The sequence below is a fragment of the Diplotaxodon limnothrissa genome, linkage group LG8 (assembly GCF_057381915.1).
Source record: "Diplotaxodon limnothrissa isolate DT_005_m linkage group LG8, D_limnothrissa_male_GT1.1, whole genome shotgun sequence".
NCBI lineage: Eukaryota > Metazoa > Chordata > Actinopteri > Cichliformes > Cichlidae > Diplotaxodon > Diplotaxodon limnothrissa.
In genome coordinates, this window is record NC_140603.1 from 14554765 (window position 1) to 14579062 (window position 24298).

The 24298-nt window shown below is 43.9% G+C and overlaps 3 protein-coding genes and 1 pseudogene across 4 annotated transcripts; 2 read left to right on the forward strand and 2 right to left on the reverse strand.

Annotated features, from left to right (window-relative positions):
- The first annotated feature begins 6647 nt into the window (after positions 1-6647).
- Positions 6648-9613, forward strand: eme2 (essential meiotic structure-specific endonuclease subunit 2). The gene is made up of 8 exons (XM_085360654.1): positions 6648-7162; positions 7755-7876; positions 7958-8059; positions 8153-8277; positions 8397-8460; positions 8922-9037; positions 9121-9310; positions 9387-9613. Exons 1-8 carry the CDS (start codon positions 6742-6744, stop codon positions 9540-9542), a joined length of 1296 nt encoding a protein of 431 aa, XP_085216780.1. The 5' UTR covers positions 6648-6741; the 3' UTR covers positions 9543-9613.
- Positions 9614-10353: 740 nt separating this feature from the next.
- On the reverse strand, positions 10354-15790 carry spsb3b (splA/ryanodine receptor domain and SOCS box containing 3b). 2 transcript variants are annotated; one of them, XM_085360655.1, is made up of 7 exons: positions 15721-15790; positions 13538-13673; positions 12867-13047; positions 12146-12333; positions 11945-12047; positions 11741-11866; positions 10354-10920 (listed from the first exon to the last, which is right to left on the reverse strand). In XM_085360655.1, exons 1-7 carry the CDS (start codon positions 15759-15761, stop codon positions 10418-10420), a joined length of 1278 nt encoding a protein of 425 aa, XP_085216781.1. In that variant the 5' UTR covers positions 15762-15790; the 3' UTR covers positions 10354-10417. The 2 variants fall into 2 exon arrangements, with proteins under 2 accessions (XP_085216781.1, XP_085216782.1); XM_085360656.1 differs by having other exon boundaries at positions 12867-13134.
- A 1475-nt stretch (positions 15791-17265) lies between these two features.
- Positions 17266-20772, forward strand: LOC146626530 (cytosolic Fe-S cluster assembly factor nubp2-like). The gene is made up of 7 exons (XM_085361309.1): positions 17266-17322; positions 17754-17869; positions 18749-18947; positions 19222-19376; positions 19619-19729; positions 19936-20005; positions 20436-20772. The coding sequence occupies exons 1-7, from the start codon at positions 17307-17309 to the stop codon at positions 20573-20575; spliced, it is 807 nt and encodes a 268-aa protein (XP_085217435.1). The 5' UTR covers positions 17266-17306; the 3' UTR covers positions 20576-20772.
- LOC146626531 (V-type proton ATPase 16 kDa proteolipid subunit c pseudogene) lies at positions 20740-24171 on the reverse strand (annotated as a pseudogene).
- Between the last annotated feature and the right edge of the window lie 127 nt (positions 24172-24298).

The window sequence follows — 24298 nt, forward strand, 5'->3', positions numbered from 1 at the left end:
ATGGAGCCAGTTAAGCACTGTGGTCGAGTCTGTCCAGAACACCACATCTTGGATGTCAAGGGTCAGTTCTTTCTTCAGAACAGAAGCCAGCTGTGCTCCTGTAAGGGCTCCACACAACTCTAGCCTTGGAATTGAGAGTTGCTTCTTGGGTGCAACTCTCGACCTCGCAGCCAAGAAAGCCACCTGGACCTTTCCTTCTCCTTGGTCGGTCCGTAGATATGCCACAGACCCATAGGCACGCTCAGAGGCATCACAGAACACATGAAGGCTTCGATGGCTGTGACTACAATCCGAGCGTGAGTCAGTGTAGCATCTCGGCAGCGTTATCTGTGAGAGCTGGCTGAGTTCACTTTCCCACAAACGCCAGGCGTGGAGCAGATTCTCAGGTAAGTGAGGATCATCCCATCCTCTTTTCTTGTCCCAGAGGTGTTGCACGATGACCTTTGCCCTGGTTGTATATGGAATAAGAAACCCGAGAGGATCATACTGCTGGGCGAGCAGCCGATAAATGTTGCGCATTGTTGGCTCTGAACTGACACTCTGCTGATGCTTGTACCGGAGTGCATCAGTCTTACAGTGCCATACGAGTCCTAGAGTGCGCTCTTGCGGATCGGCTGACTCCTGGGAGAGCCAGAGAACGCTACCCTCTGACTGGGATTCAACTGGTAGGTGGCTGATGACCGTGTGGACATTGCTAGCCCATTGTCGTAGTTCAAATCCACCCTCCAAGAGGAGAGACTGCAGGCGATCCACCAACTCCTTGGCTTGGCCTTCTGATGGGAGGCTCTGCAAACAGTTGTCAACATAGAAATTACGTTCTATGGACAGACGAGCATCCTCTCCTGGCTCAGTGTGTTTCTGGACATGATCTTGAAGTGCAAAGGTAGCGCAGCACGGACTGCATGTAGTCCCAAAGGGAAGCACCTGCCATTGGTAGATGGTGGGTTTTTCGTCTACCTTCATGTCTCGCCACAGGAAACAGAGAAAGGGTTTGTCCTCATCTAGCAGACGGACCTGATGGAACATCCCTTTTATGTCACTGCTGAAGGCGACTGGGTGTTCCCTGAACCTGAGAAGGACTCCCAACAGGCTAGCTCCCAGTGTAGGCCCTGGAAGAAGGCAGTCGTTCAGGCTCTGACCCTTGTAGGTGAAGGAACAGTTGAACACTATCCTGTCCTTCCCGTTGTGGTGCACCATGTGATGGGGGATAAACCACGAACAGTTACTCACTGCGGCCTCTTCCGGTGCAACAGCTGTGACGAAGCCAGCCTGCAGCAGTTTTTGGATTTCCCGAGAGTAGGCAGCTGCCTTCTGTGGTTCTCTGGCAAGTCGTTTCTCTGTACCACGAAGCTGGGCCAAAACTGCCTCTGGTGTAGCACGAAGAGGGGGAAGATTCTTCTTCCACAGTAGTGGAGTGGCGTAGCGATTTACTCCATCAATTGTTACTCGAATTGTTCTTTCCTCAAGTCTCTGAATGGCCTCAGCGTCTTGTCGGGACCTAGTAATGAGCCGCTCACTCCGGTATGGCAAGGTATCCATCTTCCAGAGTCTCTCCACATGGCTGAAGAGCTCAGCTTCTGGTGAGGCCCCAGAGGTGAAGAGACACTGCTGTGGGGTTAGCCGCTGACGTAGGAATCTCGATGGACCCTGTAAAGTCCATCCAAGTCGGGTGTGCACAGCTGCAGGTCCACCTGGAGGACCTAGACGTACTGGCTCCACAGGAGTGAGAAGATGTGGATTATCTGACCCAATAAGCAGAAGGGGCTGTACTTCCTTTATGTCTGGCAGTGGCAGGTGCTTAAGGTGACGGTACCGCTCCTGTAATGCTCTTATCGGGTAACTATGGCGTGCTAGGCCAAGTTCCTTTGCTGTGAAGGCTCGGTGGATCTGGAAGGACTTGTTCGGCTGTGAGGCAGGAGAAATGGAGAATGACACAGCAGCACCATGGATGGTACAGCTATCTTGACGGACAGTGCGAAGTGCTAGGTCCTCAGCTTCCCCGTGCAGCCCCAAGCAATCAGCCGCTTCGTGCAGAAGTATGGTACGCTCTGATCCATCATCCAGTATAGCATAGGTTTCAACCATCTTTGTACTGCTCCTAATGATGACACGACTTAGCTTGAGTAACACCTGACTGCTATTGGTTTGCCGGTCTACGTACAGTGTCTCAGAGGTGGAACTTACTAAGCATGTGCTTTCCTCTGGCGCACTGGTTGAATCAGAGGCTGTAGCATCTGGGCTGGTATTGACATCATGAAGAACTTCAAGATGTCGGCGCCCACATGGTTTACACTTGGCTTTGAGGTTACACTTAGCTGCTTGATGATCACGGGCGCATCGCCAGCACCTCTTATTCACCTTGATCCACTCTGTCTTCTGCTCCTTCGACAAGAGTTTGAAGTTACTGCACTGATTCAGGTAATGCTGCACTGTATTACAGAATGGACAGTACTTCTTGGGCCTTTCTTGTGCCGCTGACATGTCACCTTCCATCTTTCTCCTGGGCTCACTACCATGGAGAATGGTGGCAACCTTCTGAAACTTATGCTCAGGACGTCTTTCCTTTCGTGAAACTTGCCTCTCCCTGTCAGAGTGGCCGCAATATTGGTCTCCAATTACCTGGACACGCACCTCATACTCAAGCCATTCAGCAAGATGAAGCAGTGTTGGTATAGGAGTGTTGATGGGATTGACAAATCTCTGGAAATTTGCTCTTAGGTCATAAGGTAGCTTAGCTAAGAGGCGAGATACGTGTGAGCCACACCTCAACTCTGTCCGACCTTGTTCTCCCAACTGGTGTAACATACCGACTAGTGCACGGACTTGTAGTGCAAAAGACTTGAAGGCTCTGATGTCACCACTCCTAATGTTGGGTCCATCCATCAGTTTGGTAATCCTTTTTAAGGCCAGATGTTGAGGTTGCCCATACATTTCTGTAAGTGCTCTCATGGTGTCAGCAAATGGGAATGGACTGTTACTGTATGAGTCAGCTACAAGTAGTGCATCTTCACACTTAAGGTGATCTGTCAGGATCTGGAACTTGAAGTGTTCAGGAGCATCAAGTGGAAGTATGTTATCTAGAGCTAACTTTAATCTTGCAAACTCACGTGGGTCCTCGTGCACAAGGTCGGGGATCGTTGGTTGAGGTCCGCGATAAGTCTCTATCGGTTGGGCTCTGCCGAGAGAGAGTGGTGTCTGAGGGCACCCACCTGGCTGCAGGCGATCGGGTGGACACTGTCGGCGGTCATCTGGATAGTTACCACAGCGTCTGTACGGATAACTCGAATCCTGATACCCATATCCGTAAAGAGAACGATAGTGACTGTCAGGGCAGCTTGGGTGACCAGGGGTAGGATACCTGTCATCTTCTCTGTAGTATGGATCATCTTCATAGCAAGCCCCTAGCTTTGGCAATCTAGGAGGAGTGGCAGGCTGACTGCAGTTCCTGTGGCGACGAGCATACACCTCATCAACCCTTCTTTGTTCTGCATGATATGGTGATCGTCCCCTTGCTGCTGACGCTGGAAGTGGAGAGGGCCTCTCACCTGGTGTCATTGGTGAAAGAAAATCTTGAGATTCAGGGCATGAGTCGACTGAAGGTGATGGTGACTGTGCGCTGCGCTCCCTGTCAAGATCTGCGTCATTTAGACTGTGGGTGAGCTCCTCAATCAGGCCATGCTGGCTGTCCTTTGGATGTTGAGACTCATCCCCAAATGGCACCTGTGGAGCACTTTCAGGCTGATGTGGGCTCTTCTGACCTTTGATTGGCACCAGCTTACTAGTGTGGGCAGGTGTGGTTGACGTCCCATCCTCAGACCGTGATGTGGCATGCTGTGGAGCTAGTACAGGTGAGCTAGAGATCAATTCTGTCAGGCGTTGCACATCTAGTCGGAGTTGATTGTGTTCCTCTTTCATATGATGAATATATTGGAGAATTTCAGGATGAGTAGAATGCTTGCCCTGATCATCATGTGAGAGTCGGTTCTTAGTGAGGTCATCCACTTCATAGTTCTGGAGGTATGATGGCAGCTTGCTATGTCTGTGCGGACGGTCAGACTCTCTGTATGGGTATCGGCCTTCCATTCTGAACATATAAGGCTGAAGCAGTTGCTCACATCCGGCTCGAAGGACCAATGTTCAGAAGGGTTAAAGAAATCTGAGCTGGCAGCAATCACTTCAGAGTGTCGGGTCAGGACACTTGCAAATGTTCAGATGTGAGAGGAACAAACAGGCAGAGTCCAGGAATAAAGTTGTCATTCTTTGTATTTTCAATTGAGAATGTGCCCGCAGCTGGGCGAAATAGAGTGTGTGTATGTATGTGTGGTTTCTGCAGACAAAGCATAATAATACAATCAATTAGGAATCAGATTACATAATAAACATAAAGATACAACTGAGGTGTACTCAAGTACAGTATATAGCTAAATAAGCTGACATTATACTTCAGCCTGGTTACATAAACTTAAAGTCAGACATTATGCATTAACACACCGCATACAACTATGCACTGAAGGCAACTTTACATCGGTTTATCATCTGTTACACAGAGCACAGAATCAACAACACGATAACAACGAATCTCTCTGCTAGAAGCTAATTAGCAAACAAATCTGTTATGCTAGCGAACTGCCACTTGTACATAACGTCACTTAAACAGAAGCAGAAACTGCTGGTAAGTCATCAAATACACTCATGGCTGAACACCAACATAACTGAGTGAAGTAAAACATTAACTTACGGTCTTATGAACGCACACACTGTCCGTTGTTTGGCTGCCGTTTGTCTCTGAACTAAAGTTGCGGACATGCACCCCGATGGTGCATTCAGGGGGCATAGGAAATCCCATACACAACCCTAACCCTTTTGTACAGAAACAATGCTCACATCAGACGTTTACATCACATAAATAAACAGATTAGCACCCACATATTAGACAAAATGTAACTGTAAATACCGCTGATATACGTTACTTTCAAGAAGAATAAACCCATACAATTTAAAGATTGTAATTACTCAGTGCAATGCAGTATACCTTTAAGGCTGTAACCACAAAAATATTTAAGGCAAGTAATTCTGAATTAGAGTGCAGAGTCCTGTTATCAGCAAAGTCCTTAATGGGCATAATACCTGCACCTTCGTAAAGTGACCATCAGAGTTCAAAGGGGAGGTAGGCAACGAAGCAAAGATGATCTTGACTGGTGTAGAAATCTCTCACAGCTGACACACGGACCCAGCTCGTGGCACGGGCTGCACTCATCTGGCATGGGAGCTAGCAAGTAGCCTTCACTCAGCGATCGAGTTTTCACTGTAGCAGTCCCCCGGACCAAGGAAGAAATAGAGAGAGCCTCGACGGGTGCAGTAATTTTTACTTTGAGATTCATTCAGAATCTAACAGTGCGCCAGGTGCGCCAATGCACCGTGAAAACTAAACAGAAACACAAAATACATTTTCTTAGACGCTTATTACAAATATGAACTCAAATAAAGCAGAAAATACAACAAAATATCAATTAAGCAAAGAAATACAACTTAAAACATGTACCTCGCTCCGCATTCCAAGGCTGCAAATTGTTCGTTTCGCTAGAGTCCGGTATCACGCTGCTTCACGCTTCATTGAGAGCTGCCTACTGGGAAATGTGCGCCACAAAACCGGTCTGAGCTGGAAGTGCAGCTTGCCGCTAACTAAACAACAGAGCCCTCTACTGGACACTACGCGTAGCTGTTCAGGCTTAGATCAATAAACAAAACTGGACCTTTACAGAATGTGCATGCTCTTTTTGTTTTCATATTTTAATTTATATTTAATTGTGTTGTGGTTTGCAGTGTTTTGTGTTGTTTCACTTTTAATTTGTTTCACAGGAAAAAGCTGAAAATTTAAATGGTTAAAAGTAGAAATGTAAATAGTTGTTTTTAGTATTATAAGATTTATTTATTACCTTTTATGTGGAGTGAATAAATTAAAGTATATTTACGGTGGGCGCTAGAGACAAAGCATGTACAAACCCCGAAGTACGTAAAAACTCCAAAACACGTCAAAACTCCAAAACACGTCAAAACTCCAAAACACATAAAAACTCCAAAACACGTACAAACCACAACAGAAGTGCTCTAGGATGCTAGGATCCTAGTGGCTACACAAGCCAGAAAGTACCAACGACCGGATTTGGTGTGTGGTAGTAACAGGTAAATGAACTTTTTTTTTAAATTATTTGAATCTATATGAGTGCTTGTGTATAAATACACAAACAATACACATATGCTTTCAATTGTGTAATTTAAGTGATCTAGGTAGCTCTGTTTTGGAAGTTCAGTTAATGCTAGAAATGTGTTTTGGAGTTTGTACATGCTTTGGAGTTTGTAGTGCTTTGTCTCTAGGGACCACCGTATATATTTATATATAAACATATATAAATAAAACCACTTTTTTTTACAATAGTAATTCCTTTTGAGCACAATTTTATATTGTTGTTAATAATAAATTAATTAAAGCAACAAAACAACCTGAAGAGTCGGCTGGGAACCGAAAGAGTCGAATCTTTTTAGTGAGTCGAGCCGAAAGAGACGGTTCTCTAAAAAGAGCTGGAAATCCCATCAGTACTAAGTATCGCGAGTTTTGGGTGATTTGTCCCTCATCGAACACCATCGTGGGCTTATACAAACAATGCCGTACCACTCAGATATTCCCAAGTTTTTTTCAGGGTTTTACAAATAAGGACTTCGGCTGTGACTCTAACATGTGAGATGTCTTTGTTACGGAGAGCTAAAACGTGGGAAATCTCTGAGTCTGAGGACAGCGACGCTGAAACAAAACCCGGTTTGGGCAGCGATAACAGCATCCAGACAGCCAGCACAGAAAAGCAGGAGCAGGGTTCACACAATTCAGCAGCAAATAGGGGGGGGTCTGCTGCTCTGGCTCCTCCAGCAGCAGGTGGGTCCGGTACACCGAGTCCTGCCAGGAAACGTCGCAGTAAGGAGGAAATAGAAGAGGACAGGCTGAAAGTGAAGGAGAGGAAGGAGGCGAGAGAGAAACAGAGAGCGGCCAGAGCCCAGGAGCAGGAGGAGAGGAGACGGGAGCAGCAGAGGAGGAGAGAGGCAGCCAAGACCCTCAAGAGTCTCCGGCCAGAAAACTGCCTCAAATGCATCACTGTCTGCATACACCCAGGTACACACAGACACAGGGATGCCTTCAGGTGTCGCCGGAAATTAACTTTACAACTACAATTTGGGGCCAACTTTAAAAAATAAATAAATAAATATGTGCAGATGTAAAATGACACAGGTAGGATCTCTTTTGTGTTGACTGTATTTGTGCCATGTATGATCCCATCCCTGTCTCTTAAAGAGTATTTTCTGTATTTCTAGTTTACGATACAGTTTTCCACGGCATCTTTACTTCTTCAACACCCTGCATAAGCTCAAAAGCGTTCACGCCCCCACTCCACAGTCATTACCAATAACAAGATGTCCAGTTTGAATTTAAGGGGGAAAAAGTGCAGCAAAGTCAAACTGCAGTCTTGCATTTCCATCCTGGTCTACGTTCCACATCAGTGACTCAATGCTCCTTGCAAGGGCCTGTCTAAATCTTTAAGAACCATTACCTAAGTACTGTTTAAGTAATGGCTGTTGTTTCCAGCCTAAAAGGCACCACCTTAAAAATGTCATTTTCCTTGACTATGACTCCTGCGGGGATGGCAGTGGGCTTTATAATGCACAAAAACGCACAAATTGCTGTGTTGTTTTGTATCTTTCTTCAGTTCTTCTGCAGCAGGATGGCTCAGACGTCCTGCTGGACACTCTGGTTTCCCTTGACTGGAAGTTCAGCATCGAGAGCGAGCAGCTCGTTGGCAGCATCGCCTGGACCCAAGATTTACCTCAGGTAGGCAGCTCACTCAATCTAGATTTAGCAATTTGCTACATTTTTGTTGATTCCCGTGAGGGATTACTGTTTTGGCTTTAGCAGGGAGAAGGTGGCATGGTCTCAGTGGTGGAGGAGGAAGAGCAGGTGCTTCTGGTCCTGAGTCTGGCTGATTTCATGGATGTAGTGATCTCTGTGAATAGAGTAAGCAGTCCTTTGAGCTGTTGTAATGGTGTCATTGACTGTATGAAGGAGCTGTGGCTCCTCGAACTCACACTGCGCTCTGCCACTCCGCAGATTATCCACAGCCAAGCGGTGGAGACGGGGGTGGGGTCTTTCTGGAGTCCGATTTTGGAGTTTCTCAACCGTGATGGCAAGAAGGTGGTCACTCTGTTAGTGACAGACTCTGAGCCAGATTACAGGTCAGCTTAACTGGGAATACTTAACTTCCTCTGTTACCCAGTGGCTCCTTCACTTCTCCACTTTCTGATTATAAGTAAAGTGCGGAAACTGTATGACCTGATCTATTGTTTACCAACAGGTCAAACGCCCACAGTGTGCCTCTACAATACAAATTGGGGATGGATCATCTGGACATTGAGGAGGTCAGTTTGCTTTGAATCTCTGTCTTTCTTTCAAGGATTTGCGATTCTTACTTCTTAATTTTATCACATGTACACACAACTCACAGCTGACCTACGTCAACTGCAATTTGCACATCAGGACACTTTGCACACTAAGTTCATTTTGTACATTAAGCTCCTTTGTACATCCATTTACATCAACATCTGCGTACCTCACTTGTCTTCACTTACTTATTGTTGTACTTATTTATTTATCTTTCATTATTTTTATCCTTATTGGTCTTGTTCCTTCAACCCTATCTAACTTGGCATTTGTGTATGGACAGCAAAGGAAGAATTTCATTGCACAGAGAGATGCTATTTCTCTGTACACATGACAATAAACACTTTGAATCTTGAACTCGTATACATCTTCAAAAAAGCTTGATGGATAACAAATAGCTTTCTCTCTCTCTCTCTTTTTGAAACGCTTTCATCTCCAGGTTCTCGTGTATCTACAGCTCTACAAAAATATCTCCGTGGTTTTCCTGGATAGCTGGCAGGAGGTCACTGATCATGTTTGTGCTGTCACCAAAGCTTTGTCCAAACGCCCTTTCAAGTATGCCACAGTTCTGTGCCCTGACATAGACAGTATAGCGGCTGACTGTGAATTAATGAAACCTCCACTTTGTGCTCTTGCAGACGCCTGACAGAGGGAGCAGAACTGCCCTTTTGCGTGGATGGCTCATGGGCCAGTGGGGTTTGGGTAGAGAAGGATGGCTCCGGCCTGATTCAGGTCTGGAGCAGGCAGATCCAGCAGCTGAACAGAGTCAGCCCTGCTGTGGCCTCTGCTGTGACCGCATCCTATCCATCTCCCCAGCTGCTGCTACAGGTGAGGAGACGCTGTGGTCTGATAAGGTTTGCGTGAAGAAAAACTCTTCTTCTGTAATATGTTCTGTTCATTTTAGGCTTATAACAGCTTGGGGTCAGAGGAGGACAGAAAAGGGCTGCTCGCGGGCCTCTCAGCGAAAAGCGGAGGCAAAGAGAGACGCGTGGGACCGGAGATTTCAGCCCGAGTCTATCGCTGCCTCACAGCCCACAACCCCCAGCTGGTCCTGGACTAATCCGAGAGCAAGAAGACCGGGAGACATCAGCGAGGACGAATCTGGTTTCTGATAATGCTCTGTCTCCACTTGGCTGCTAATATGTTAATGTTGATGTTTACAAGTTAAAAATATGCCTTGGATTTGAGATTTACTTTCCAGGAAAAGCACTTTTTCTTCTCATTTTAACTCCTGCAGATTAAATGTATAGATTACCAGAATATAATCTGGAGTACCGGGAATAATGTGATGACTGTTTTTCAGCACAGCTTTTTGTGTATAAATAGGAGATATATAAGCTGCATAAATTGTATGTATATGTATGAATCTTTCTAGAATAAATAAGCTGAAGCAGGCACTTTCTAGTTTTTTGGTTTTATTTTAAAGAATGAACCTGAGTAAGAAAATCCATAAAGAAAAGTAGCAAAAACTGGAAATAGAAAATGAAACAAAAAAAAAACTGCAGAGTGCAGTGCAGAGCTACCTTTGACATTTAAGCAAAATGGCGATTACAAAACACGTTTACAAAAAGTCGATTTCACAGTATCAAAAAGCACCTCTGTTCCTTCCAGAGTCTACGGCTTTCTAGAAGTTTACCTTTTGTTTGCCTCTTCTCTCTCTGAATCTAACCTCTTTAAATGGCAGCAGGCCTCATCTCTCACTCGCACACACACACACACTCTCTCACACACACACTCTTTGTTCTTGTTCATTTCAACATTATGTGGAAGACAAATACTTGTTACATAGCAAACAAATAAGCAACGATCCACTCAAATGTTGGCTAAAATATCTCTCTGTGATCAACAAAAGGAGAAATTTGTGGCAACGGTAGAAAAGCTGTGTGCCAATTTTCTTTCTTTTTTGTCAAACATCTCCTCCGCTGGACCACGTGGTCAAGTCCAACGGCACCTTTTGCACTGATAATCTTCTGGCTCGGAGCAGCAGCTCTCGTAGTCGCTGCTGGGAGGAGATGGGGGACAGGAGCAAGCGCTGGAATGAGTTTGAGGTGACGGGTAAGGGTCCGTGTTGGGAATCGGACTGGTGCAGGGGCTGGGGGAAGCACAGGCACTGGACACCGGGCTCAGGTTGGGGCAGGGGCTCGAAGGCAGGCTCGTCTTGCCGAAATCCTCCTGCTCCTCTGAGGGTTCGGGGCTGCTGCTGAGGCTGAAGACCCAGCCCAGCTGTATGTGGAGGAGGACACGCAGGCCAGGGGGCAGATCCAGGGCATTAAACAGGTCTGGGCAACACGGCAACATTTGGTGCAGCCTTGCACAGCAAAGGTACTGCAGGGAGGTGGGTGTATAGCAGGCCTGCATCACCTTCATGCTGCTCTTGGCTGCTGTGGAGCACACCATGGGGTACAACTTCTTGTTGTGTAACCTTGTTGCAGCCACACCTGTTGGCAGGACAGGCAGAGCCCATTGGGATTATTAGAATATGCAGACAAACGTAACTAACTGAAAAATGGATGCAGTCCGTTCGCCCTAAACCAGTTACCTACATCTCTAATGTGGCTATACCCCCACCCCCCGATGGCGCCAGCTACTTGAAGGTTGACACCGAGGAGAACAACAACATGCTTCCAAGAGATATGATAACGAGAACAACCTGACTCTCTGCCCTATTCCTCAAGGCCACCTGCGTAGGCTGCGGACTGTTGATCTTGGCCTAACAGGCGAAAGGACACTTTCTCAAGCTGAACTCAGGACACACACCCCGACACGCACACATGCACACTGATACTGACGTGCACTCACCACACTCCCTTCCACGGATCCAATGCCTCCTCCCATGCTTACCTCCCACCCGATGGAGACAGCGGCTCAGCTGGAGGCGCGAATAATCGCAGTGACCATGACCACTGTGTACATTGGTGCACCCACCCTCCCCACTTATGTTGCTTATCTGTGTTTCATGGTGTTACAGTGTGATGATATCTGTGCTTCTTTATGTGCTATGGAGGTTTTTGTTTTCTCCTCATGATGACTCACTCGTTGGAAGTCATCATGGGCAGAAACCATTTTTTTTCTCCTGAATTGCCCCTATGTGTTACACATCTCACTGTCCATCCCTTTTTTTTGCTGCCTAGCCCGACCTGTCTCCCCAGTGTTTGTATATTTTATGTATGGTCGAGTAGGTCTGTCATTTCAGCTGCAGGCAACTGCAACCGACAAATAAAGCTTCTACTTATCCTTAAAACGCAGGAAAACACAAACCTATGCAGTGCCGGTTCTTGTAGAAGGTGAGGGTGCCGTGCCACGTATCCAGGTGCACTCCGATGATCGAGCCTTGACCGAACCGAGAAGAGAATTTTATTTTGTCCCCTTTGTGCTGGAACAGACCTTTGAACACACAGAGAAACATTTTTGTTTTATTTACTGTTTTCTTATCAATCAAAGTCATTATATCTGATAACTCACCGGTGTAGGAGAGCCCCCAGCTGTCTTCATCATGGCCCAGCAGACTGCCAAAGTTGTACTTGAACTTCTCCAGGTTCACCTCTGAAGTTCCAACTCCCACCATCTACACCAGAAAAGCAAAACAAAACAAACATTTTAAAAATGTTCATGTTCAGGTCACTTTGTTACAACTTTAGTATTCTTTTAGCTTCTCTTACGCACCATATCTGTACCGTAGACAGGGGAGGTCATCTTGATTTCCCAGTAGTGTTGGCCGTCTGCGAGCTCCTTGTTGCCACGGATTGCAGCGGTGCCGCAGCTGTAGTCTGAGTGAAAGCTCACCTTCCTGTTGTCACAGCTCAGAAAGGCTCCAGAGGACTTACAGTGGTCATCCCACACCCAGTCAAAACCTGGACACACGCCATGCACGAGCAGTTATGCCAGATGTTCTTCCAAAAACGAAGCACACCGACGTTTCTTGGCTTTTCATCTACCGCCACTTTAAGGCTGTTCATCATGCAGTTTTGAGGGATCTGTGATCAAATAGCTTTAAACTTCATGGCACCGCTATATGCTGTGCTCAGTATAATTTGCAGATGGTAACATCTTAATGGGTAAATGTTACAGCTGCTTATCATGAGCGTGTTAGATCTATCGGTGTGTACGTGACTCTCAGCCTTCTTATTCTGTTCATGAGTTTGCAAAGGAAATAAATGAAGATGTTGATTTCTGACCATCCTGAACCTTAAACATGACACTGATAGTGAAAGCTTGTTGTGGCACTAATCACACCTTTACAATGCACAGAAGTTGGAATATGAATGAATATAGTGTTAATATTCCCCGACAGACAGCCGTAAGCATATAAAGACTCTACAACATGCCCAAATTATAATATTGTTTACATGCATCTTTATGCTGTCTTTCATCAGCTTCTGCTCACCTTTGTCCTCCTCCCCATAGAGACAGTCACTGATGACGCCAAGAAGCGGACTGAGCTCTTCCTCTGGGTCACAGTGGAAGAAAGACTCCCGTTTCACTGGTACTGTGCTTGGCAATGCCACCACCTCAGAGACAGTCTGGAACCCGGCCCGGTAATCCACCTCAGGCTCCAAGTCACTGATCTGGTTGACGCAAACATTACAAACAGGATCCTGTAAGTCCACGGACGTGGCCCTAGTCCAGGGGGGCAGTGAGCTCCAGCAGTAGAGCTGAATCAGGATCACAACAAATTGCTATCAAAGAGCAACATAGGTTGCCAAGGCTGAATGGAAAAAAAAGGGGAAAGTTTGCAATCTAAAGAGCCAGACGGGAACTTGTGTGCTATGTTTTTGAACACTGTGTATCACTAGTGATGTGAGGTCATGCATACAAGCAAGTAAACTTAGAAGATTCTTTAAAAGTACTGGGCATGCTGTCATGTCATGACCACATTTCACACACTGCTATTCCAGAAAGTGAACAGTCCAAGTGGAAAAACTAGCTGTACTTACTCTAAATAGAACTATTCTGTTTCACATTGCAGGGATACAGTTCTTCATTTCCAGTGAAACCACTTTTCCATTTAGCCCAGTTTCAATTATATTCCAGTAAACACAAACAGGAAAGTCTCACCTGTGTGACTGTCCGACCCTCCTGTTCCTCTCTGTCTGATGACTGGATCACAGCCATGGCATCTGTCTCTTGCCAGGTTTGACTCCAGGCCAAGTGCCGAGCCCGTCTGTTTCTGCCTCTTCTTAGCATTGCAGTTCTGTGGAAAGCCAACCCAGCACCTGATGACCAGCTGGCACAAGTACAGGAGGCCACGTATTTCTTATTTATGTCAAGTGCAGTCACTGCTAAACTCCTGCTTAGCACTGTACGTGTACTTGTTAAATATCAACACTTCACCGAGTTCTTTTGATTCCTCATAGGCATCCGATGGAAGACAACACACTGCTCAGTATCATTTCACACTTTGATTCTCTTACACAATACTTCTAGAAGAGAGACGCTTCCTGCATGACACATTGCCGCGGATCTCAAAATGGTGGTGTGCCCCTAACAGTTTTATTACCAGCTCGCTCATTCAAGTCTAAACAACAGCGTTTCAGCAACTTTTCACTAGAAGATGGTCCCCTGTTATCTATTTTTTCCCAGGCAAGCATGAGCGAGAGTCTACAGCATTCCACTCCCCAAGGACACGTAGTCTAATGCCTTTATTTTTCAGGGCCGTGTCCACTTAATACTACACTATATAATTATATGACACTTTAGTTAATATAAAGCCCCCCCTCCCCCCTTGTATAAAATCTGGTGAGGGTCGTCTAGGAATAAGCAGCATACTGACTCATCTAAATTTAACTACAAAATAAGGCCCAGGCCCAAAAACATGTCTGAACCACCTCTCACTGCTATCATATTTCACCAGTTTCTAACAAACCTGCAGGGCAACTGAAAGTAGGTCAATCCAAACTACTCTCTGTCAGTTCAGCTGTTTTGTTTGCTGACCTTATTTTTCACTTCCATATATGATATTACAGTTAGAGACAAGCTGCACGATTTACTGTGAGGAAGCCTTTCTAGTCACCTCGAATGATCTTTGTGTGTCAGCTTCTCTATTTCCATCTGTCCCATATGCCACAGTTAGCAACAGGATGTGTTTTCATGCACGCCTTTGACTTTTTAAAGCTGACCCCCATGCTTCACAGGACCCCCATGCTTCACAGGACTCCCAGGGTCACCTGACCACTGATAAGTGGGTCAGGTGTAACAGCAATTACAGCTAAAATAAGAAACCTATATCATTTGTATCATGTGATTTTGGCTGTTAACAGAGCAATAATTCAATTCAGTTTTATTTATATGGCGCCAAATCACAACACTAGTCGTCTCAAGCTGTAACGTAAAGATTCCAACAAGCATATGACCACCTTTGAGCAAGAACTTGGCAACAGTGAGGAGGAAAACAGGCTGGAAACTCTGGCAGAAACAGGCTCAAGGAGTGGCAGCCAGTAAACAGCTATAAAATGCGCGCACACTATTGAGACTACAATAATAGCTGACTGCAGTCAATTACAAATGAAGCTGTCAACAACACTGTTTCCATTCTTAGTCAGCTTTACTCGTTAAAAACACTGTAATTACAAATGCAATAACCAGAACATCACCAGACTGTGTGTGCTTTTTCAAACATCGAATCTAATCTTATTCAAACTGTTTACCAAATGCACAATCACATGCCTCAATGGCAGCGTTTGCCTCTCTGAAATGTACCCTTGTTTACAAAATAATATGAGTAGCAGACTTATTATACCCTGTAATAACATACAGTTAACGACCCAAACCACAACCAGAGCCTTTATTTGCTAAAAACTACACATCTTGAGTTGTTAACTCTCATGGTTAATGCCTGCAGGGAACAGCTGGTTACCGCTTTGCAAACAGGTGCAGGAGAGTGCCATTAATTTAGATTAGTTAGTCTGGAGCCAGCCTCATTTTAATTGGGCCTTACCCTACATTACTCTAAATGCATCATCATCCGGAGCACCGAGTTTGAGCAGCTCCTTTGTCAGTCTATGTAAGGACAGGTATGGTGCCAGTGGACTGCCACAGCAATAATGAAGGCACGTTTAAAACTACTGAAAATGTACGCATGTACCTGAATCTGATCCATTTCCTCATGAAGGAATGCTGTCTACTTCATAACGCTTGCGATGAATCGTTCCGTTAAATATGATCAGATCCTTTATCTTAGCACATATATAACAGGCAGTGCAACAGGACTGTGTCATTCCCAGCAGGAATTCTGTGCTTACCTTGCTGTACTCTTCCTGCTCACTGTGTTGCAGTGGCTCATTGGTGTGTCTCTATATCCAAGTGTGTCACGGGTGCAGCGTGCATCTGTCCCACTTCTTACAAGACAGAAGTAAACATTACTTCTCCACGCCCTCTTCACAGCTTATTGGATAAGACCTGTGTGGAGGAGGAGTTCATGTTGATTTGTGTAGTCACCTAGTTGCGGTATTTATAAAGCATAATAACTATATATTAATTATATATAGGGTATATTCATGCTGTGGGATTGTTGCTACTGAACAGATTCTGATCTGTGGGTTGCTGATAATACAAACCTGGAGACGAATAAGTTGGCATGAACGCCAAAATCACCTCAAATTTCTACAGGTGTGCAATTGAGAGCTTGCTGACAAGCTGCATTACAGTTTGGTACAGAAGCTGCTCTGCCAGCAGCCGTAAATCACTACAGAGGGTGGTGAAGGCAGCAGAGCACATCACTGGCATGAGGCTTCCTGTCATTCAGGACATTTGTCTTCACCGTAAAGCACACAGCATCATCAAGGAGCACAGCCACCCAGCACATAAGCTCTTCTCCTTATTACCATCTGGCAGACGTTACAGGAGTCTGTTTGCTTTACAAGTACTCTGTTTAATCTGCACTGGTCACTCCACTTTATTGATATTTATATATTTTTTAAAAAGTGCAATACTGTAACAACTGCCACAAAAGAAAACCTTCTGTACTGTTCAGTCTGTACTGCTGCTCATTCCTGCCACTGTGCAATATCCCATCTGCCCCCCCCGCCCCCCGTCACATTCCTATTTAAGATTTTTCCCCACACTGTATGTCTACAAAAAACAAAGAAAAAAAGGCTGAAAATGTGTGCACGTCCAATTCAGGCGAAGTTTTGTGTTTTAAATGGAAAGACGAATTGTGAAAACACATCTTCAATACGATCCATTTAAGAAAAAGAGAGAACGCTAAAGAGGAAAATCAAATCCATGGGCATGGGTGTTGTGCGTCACTCCGAAATTTCTCTAAAATGGGCTTGGCACTCCTCTCGTAATAAAGTCTTATAACCCCAAAAACTATAAACCATATTCATCCGTCCCAACAAGTTGCTCTGTGGTTTGTTTTTGTGTTCCCAGTCAACAGCAACGTTAACAAAAGCATTTTTTTTCTGCTTTTCTCCAAAAAGCGTTTACACAGAAGTAAAGTGTCTGTGAAGGTTCTCAGTCATCCAGGTCATCGTAGTCAAAGGAAGTAAAGTATTTTAAACACGACATTTAATTAAAACTGTTGCTTTCTGGTCAGATAACAGTCTCAACCAAAGATTAAAAAAAATTGGCGTGGTAGGACTCTAGATTTCGACCCAGATTAAAATAATGATCACCATTATCATGCAGTCAAGGGCGTGTTTACTCTGTGTTTTTGAACGTTTGCTTCGCTCTTGAATGCAGCGCACTACCCTTCAGAAACCTATTGGTTGTGTTTAAAGAAAGGCGGGACTTGGATGTAGGATGTATTGTATGATTGGATAGGTGCTGCGTGACTATATCGGAAGTTGATCCCTCATGTTCTGTGCGCATATTTGATATCCAAAATATGGAAGAAATTAATGGTAAATCGAAGTTACCGGCGAACAAAAGTATTCGCAGATACCTGCAGTTTTTAATTATCATATATTTTGTGTATTGTCATGCTAGGAGACGGTAGTTGACGGTTAATTTAGCCAATTAACTACCAGAAGCTAACTGACCGTTTCAGATTATGTTTGACTGTCGTTTGCTAAGGATTAACCACCGTGTCGTTCAATACTCAGTAAAAGGCCTTCATCGCCTTAGAAAAGTGAAGTTTGTAATAAACATGTATAATTATATAGTTACTGTGCACTGTAACGACAGTAACTTGATGCTGAACTTGTGAACTGGGCTCGTGCCCTCCGCACTATCTAAAACCTGTTTCCAGATTAGGTAGAGTGTCTCATAGCTTGTTTAAATTTAAACTAATAAAGCCTTAATTTATTAGTTTTTTTTCTGCTTTTTAAATCAGATGGAAACTTGGGCCAGGTCCGACACGTTGTGTTGGTTCTGTCAGGGAAAGGAGGAGTGGGAAAGAGCACCATCACCACAGAGCTGGCGCTGGCCCTGAAGCATGCTGGGAAGAAGGTGAGCTTAGTTCATGTCAAGATATGCCACCATGTAGGGCTGTGCGATATGACCAAAATCTCATATCCCGATATAAGACATCTATCGTCCCGATATAAATCACAAAAATGTAACATTTTCTGTAAATTCTGTGAATCTCGGGCAGCTCCATCTTGCGGGAAGTGTTTCCAGCTGCGCGTCATGTAGCTGGAGTCCAGTGTTTTAACCGATGCATGAAACTATACATTTTTAGACACAAGTTGTAACGGCCACCGTTTTCTTTGTGAGTGTTTATTACACGGAGTGCTGTGGGGAAAAGCCTGTTCTAACGTTTGAGTCTAAGGTTTATTTTTTAGCACCTGGCGGCTCTTTTTTACTTCTCATCCGTAAATAATCTGCTCTTTCACGTGATTCAGTTTATTTTGAAAAGTCTCAACAGGATCTTGAGCTTTATTGTGAAAGGTTTATGTGGAAGATAAACAAGCGGACACGCGATGGTGTTACCGTCATTGTTGCTAACCACAACGCATAAAAACAGGGGCTTGTCCGTCCATAGTGTGGTTATATTAAATATAAGAGAAAGAGAGAACTTTAATAAAGCCACTACAGTGACCATCAAAACATGAAAAAATATTACCGTAAACAGTTTATTTTGCGACACCACGAAACAAAGGATAGCATAAAATGAAACGACATATGTTTTTATATCGTCATCCGATATCGTTACATCGAACAGCCCTACCACCATGCTGTTATATTACAACACATTATAATGCTTAATTGGATTCATTATTTTTTTTAAATGGAGAAATCACCCATCAGTGTTACTGTTTTGTTTTGCTATGCCTGACTATGTTCATACAAATGGGAAGCTCATTCAGGAACTTCTGGTTTAATCAGGTTGGCATCCTCGACGTTGACCTCTGTGGGCCAAGCATTCCTCGTATGCTGAGTATGGGCCAGCCCGACGTGCACCAGTGTGACTCGGGTTGGGTGCCGGTATACACTGACACCCAGAAGAGCTTGGCCCTTATGTCTATTGGCTTTCTATTGGAGGACCCAGATGAAGCTGTGGTGTGGAGGGGTCCCAAGAAAAACGGTATCTGCTAGACTACTAATCTGAAAGGCTTGAACTGTACAAGACCTGTGAAGGTGCTCTTCAAGACATCCTTTGAGGTCTTGAAGAGCACCACAAACAAGCACCCTGTGCTTCCCAAAAATCTCCAACCCTGTGTGCATTCACAGTACTAAGTTTAAGTAATTGTGCAATGTGACTGTTTGCATCACCAGCCCAGTGTTTGAAGACTTTGCTGTTGAGCTCAAGTTTGTTCTACCATTCATCCTATCCATGTCTGCATGTGCTTTACCCACAGCTTTGATTGGTCAGTTTGTGTCAGATGTAGCTTGGGGAGAGCTGGATGTGCTGCTGGTGGACACACCGCCCGGGACATCAGATGAGCATTTGGCCGTACTGGAAAACCTTAAGAAGCACAGAGTGGATGGAGCCATTTTGGTCACCACCCCTCAGGTACATATCAGAATGAGGCAAGAAAAAACACACGTTTTGTATAGTAAGGTAAATAAGAACACTGGCCATCACTGCACCTCTCTTGTGTAGTATTTTCTGCAAAGACCAAAATATGTTGTCATATATTCCTTTTATTGGGGTCATTATTACAGACAGAACTGCTGGACCACCTAATGCATGCTAATAAAAACACTCTTTTATGAATGACACTCAAAGTAAGTTGGTCATGTATTTTCTTACAGGCAGTATCTACAGGTGATGTGAGAAGAGAGATCACCTTCTGCAAGAAGACAGGTGTACGGATCCTGGGGATCGTAGAGAACATGAGTGGATTTGTTTGTCCACACTGCTCTGTGAGTGAGCCTTTATGCTGCTGTTTATTTGTTCTACTGAAATATACAACTTATCAGACACTGTGCTCCTTTTAATATGTCCTCAGTTATTTACTCACCAAACTATGTTTATTTAGCACTCTTCTAGTCTTATCTCCGTTCTTTGGTTCTCCATTTAGAATAACCTGATTTTATTTTAATCATTACCTTTTTCGGTTTTTTTTAAGGAGTGCAGCAATGTATTCTCAAAGGGTGGTGGTGAAGAGTTGGCCAAAACGACTGGGTCTGTGTTTCTAGGTGAGAGTCACAGCAGTGAATTACTTGTAATGCTAGCATGCAGCCACAAGGTGTCTCAGTACACTAGCAGGAAGTGTCACTCCTGACCCACCAGTCATGATTCTGGGGGTTTTCCATCACTTCCATGCTGCTTAAAGTCTATGCAGACACTTTGTTCAAAAGAATGATGCATAACTGATCAGTAGGTGTCACTCAGATGAATAGATAATTCAATAATTTCTCCTGACTGCATAACCACTTTGTGTGAAAATCAATAATGCAGATCGATCAGCTCACCAGTGGCATTGAGTCGCCAGCTTTAGCCAGCACACAAAACTATAGCACATTTCATCAATGACTAATTTGAGTTGCACTACTAACAGAGGATGCTGGGATGTGTATTAAGAGTTAACCTCATGTGGGATCAGTCATCTCTTTTCACTCATTTCAGGTTGTGTGCCATTGGATCCTCTTCTCAGCGCCAGTATAGAGGAGGGCAGAGACTTCACACAGTCATTTCCTGACAGTGCCACCTTCAGTGCCATTAGCAGTATTTGTCAGACTTTGCTCAACAGCCTACAAACTGACTGAGACAGATTTTGCATAGTTGTGCTGTGAAAACTACATGAGAAGTGTTGACTTCCTTTGTTTAGTTCCAGATAACTACTGTTAACAACTCAGCTGACCTTTCTTTGTATGTTGGTCTGTAATACGATGGTAAGCTGTGCTGCCCAAGAGAGGCTTTAAACGACAATAAAATATGGAGTACTGAAAACGCTACAGTCTGTGTGTTTGGACGCAAGTCAAATCTAAGTTGGAATCTTTAATTCAATTGTGAAAACATTCACGTCGACACATCAGGATAAATTCAATACCAGTGACAATACAGGTTTGTCGATTGGTGCTTCGGTAAAATGCGTCAGCAGCAGTACCATTTTCAGAAAACAAGACTCCAGATCAAATTGGTCAAGTCCATGTAGGAAACTAGGTCGAATTTTGCATACTAATCTCCCTGTTACATCCTACAACACATCTCCCAAACACCATTTAACCCTCATTTTTTGCAATGATATTATTTAAATCTGATATCATAAGTCTTGATTCTTGATCTGGATCATAATCTTCTGAAACCAGCCTGTGCTTCAGGTTCATATTCCAACAGCAACAAAACACTAAAACCCATGCAGGATTCTTACGGCTGGAATGTGGAAGAGATGAAGTACATCCACGGATGAGGGGAGGAGAAGGGGGCAGGTGAATAAGATGGAGAGGAGATGAAATGTGGAAATTACACTTGTGAGACCCCAACACAGGGCACACACACTTTTAATGCAAACAGCAGTACTACAGGAAAAACACTGAAGTTTGAGAATGTTCGCAATGATTAGAATACAGCTACACATAAAACTCCCACTCCACCAGCAACATACTAAAGGCAATCTTAATTATTAAACCAAGAATTACGTCCAGAGGAATTCCAACCACTTATCACGATTAACCCACAGTGCATTAAATCTATCTATATAGATATTTATATGTCTATATATTTATATATGTATATATCCTGGGGAATTAAGAGACTTTTGCTGCATTAAACAGTTCAAAGAACAATTTCTTATAAATAAAATCAGTGGAAAAAGAAAAAAAAATAATTTTTTTTTAGTCCATACACATTTCTTTTTACAAATAGATCCTCAAGATTAATGCAGAAACTGTGTCAACTCCCAGGCTGATATGGGAGGAGAGGGAAAAAAAGAAAAGCTGTACGGCCCTTTGGTCAGCTCTCTAAGACCAGAGGCCAAGCTGGCCTCAAAGCCTGAAATAAGTGGAGGGAGAAAAGGAATCTTCATCATACAGTTGTTTTTAAACACACGCACACACCCACACACAAGACAGACAAATCACTACATTGCGCATTTACAAGTTGACTATCAAATTGGGACGACTGTACACATTGTTGAGATAAGACCATATTTATGGAGCCATTTTAATTTATTTTTACCCCTCCTGCATCACTTCTTTCATCTTGCGTGCCAAAATCCCCCGCCCAAACCCGTTCCTCTCTCTTTTTAACCTTTTGTTGAGAGGATGAGAGCAACAATGAGCCCATAGAGACCCAAGACCTCAGCAAAAATCAAAATGAGGATCATGCCCACGAAAAGCCTTGGCTGCTGAGCTGTGCCCCTCACGCCCGCGTCGCCGACAATGCCGATCGCAAAACCTGCTGCCAGTCCGCTGAGGCCCACACTCAGCCCAGCTCCGAGTTGGAGGAAACTCCTGCACAGAGAGAGACACAGACAGTGGTTAGCACAAAGATGTTGCTTTAACCTTTGAAGTTGACACAAATCAGAGCATCTTCAAGACTAATGTGACTAATCACAGCCTGTCCTTCGATACAAGTCTAGTGACCCGAAAAGCTGATATTTCTTTTACAAGCTGTAACCAATGCAACATTTTATTCAATCACCAACATGTTCATTTGATTCTTCCCCCCAGTTACTGAGTCATACTGTTGAATCTCAGTTCAACAGTATGACTCATTCCCCATTTTTTCAATTAACAGACTTTCCTTATAGCAAGGGACTCGATAGCCCAGGCAAACACTCAGAGCAGCTAAAAGTCTGATGATACTGAGTAAAAGTCATTCTGAAATTTAAAAAAACAAAAACAAAAAAAAACCAAAGTAGATCATGTGGTGTTCATCTCCAGATCATTATACCTTTCCATTGTGTAGTAACAAAAACAAACAAAAAAACAAAACAAACAAATCATGTGCGTTACTCAGTGAAGTGCGTAAAAAACCCCACAACACTTTTACTTCTTTTAAAAAAAAAAAAAAAAAAAAGCAGTTTCAATAGCTTATTACTTTTTCTGGTAAAGCTCCCTGTATATGGCCATACTGCACACTGCCCATACTGTCAGGCATTACACAGAATAAATGAATTAAGATAGAAATCAAGGATGTTTGGAACAAATATTTCTTAATATTTATAATAAATATGGAGTGTGAATAATTGTCCGTCTTGATCAGTTATCCCCGCAACAGATTGGCGACCGTGAAACAGGTTGCTACGGAAAAATGTGATATCCGACCTGCCAGCGAATGACTGCTGGCTGGTGATAGGTGAAACAGGCTTACAGTGCTGGACTGAAAACTTGCTTGTGATTGATTTGGTTGCTAGCAGGTTGTCGTGGTTGCCCAAGGTTCAGATGGAAGAGGCTGACTTCTCTCCAAACCAACTACTTTCCAAGTGGTAGTAAGGCTGAAAAGTGTGAAAGAAACCAAAAACGTCTGCACTTGTTCAAGTTTTACCACCACTTGGCTCCTGGTTGGCAACTGTTTGCAGAGAAGTCTGAGTTGTTCATGAAATTATTGGAAAATGCAGCAACCAAAGCAATCATAAGGTGGTTTTTGGTGCAAATGGCCTTTTTCACCTAGTGCCTGCCAGCAATTGCTTACCAACTGATTGAAATTTTATATATTTTTATACATATATCTCGTCTTTATACTTGTGTGACTTGGCCTTAGATAATGAGGGACTTGACACTTTTTCTTTGCCCTGTTCACAATCCCAGAACTCATTATTTTGAGCGAGATTGGAAGAACGTCCTTTAATGATTGAATATTCCAAATTAGAGTACACACAATGAAATCCAAATTGTCTAAAAGCAGAACTGGACGGTCAGTCTTTCAGAAAGAAAAAGAAAAATTGCAAATTGTGCATCTATAGAAAATAATTTGTCAGGCGAACTCACTTGTAAAGAGACTGCTTCTCTGCAGTGTTGTTGGCAATCAGCACTGCTACTACCAGGCCGTAAATGGCTATGATACCCGCCATGACCACAGGGATGATTGACTTCATGATGAGCTCTGGCCTCATCACAGACATGGCAGCAATACCTGTACCGCTCTTGGCTGTGCCATAGGCTGCTCCCAAGGCTGTAAGGAATGACAGAAATGATAACGAGTTAGATAAATAAAAACACAGCAAACTAGAGCACATAAACTACATAAACTACCCCCCCCCGCCCCCCGTCACATTCCTATTTAAGATTTTTCCCCACACTGTATGTCTACAAAAAACAAAGAAAAAAAGGCTGAAAATGTGTGCACGTCCAATTCAGGCGAAGTTTTGTGTTTTAAATGGAAAGACGAATTGTGAAAACACATCTTCAATACGATCCATTTAAGAAAAAGAGAGAACGCTAAAGAGGAAAATCAAATCCATGGGCATGGGTGTTGTGCGTCACTCCGAAATTTCTCTAAAATGGGCTTGGCACTCCTCTCGTAATAAAGTCTTATAACCCCAAAAA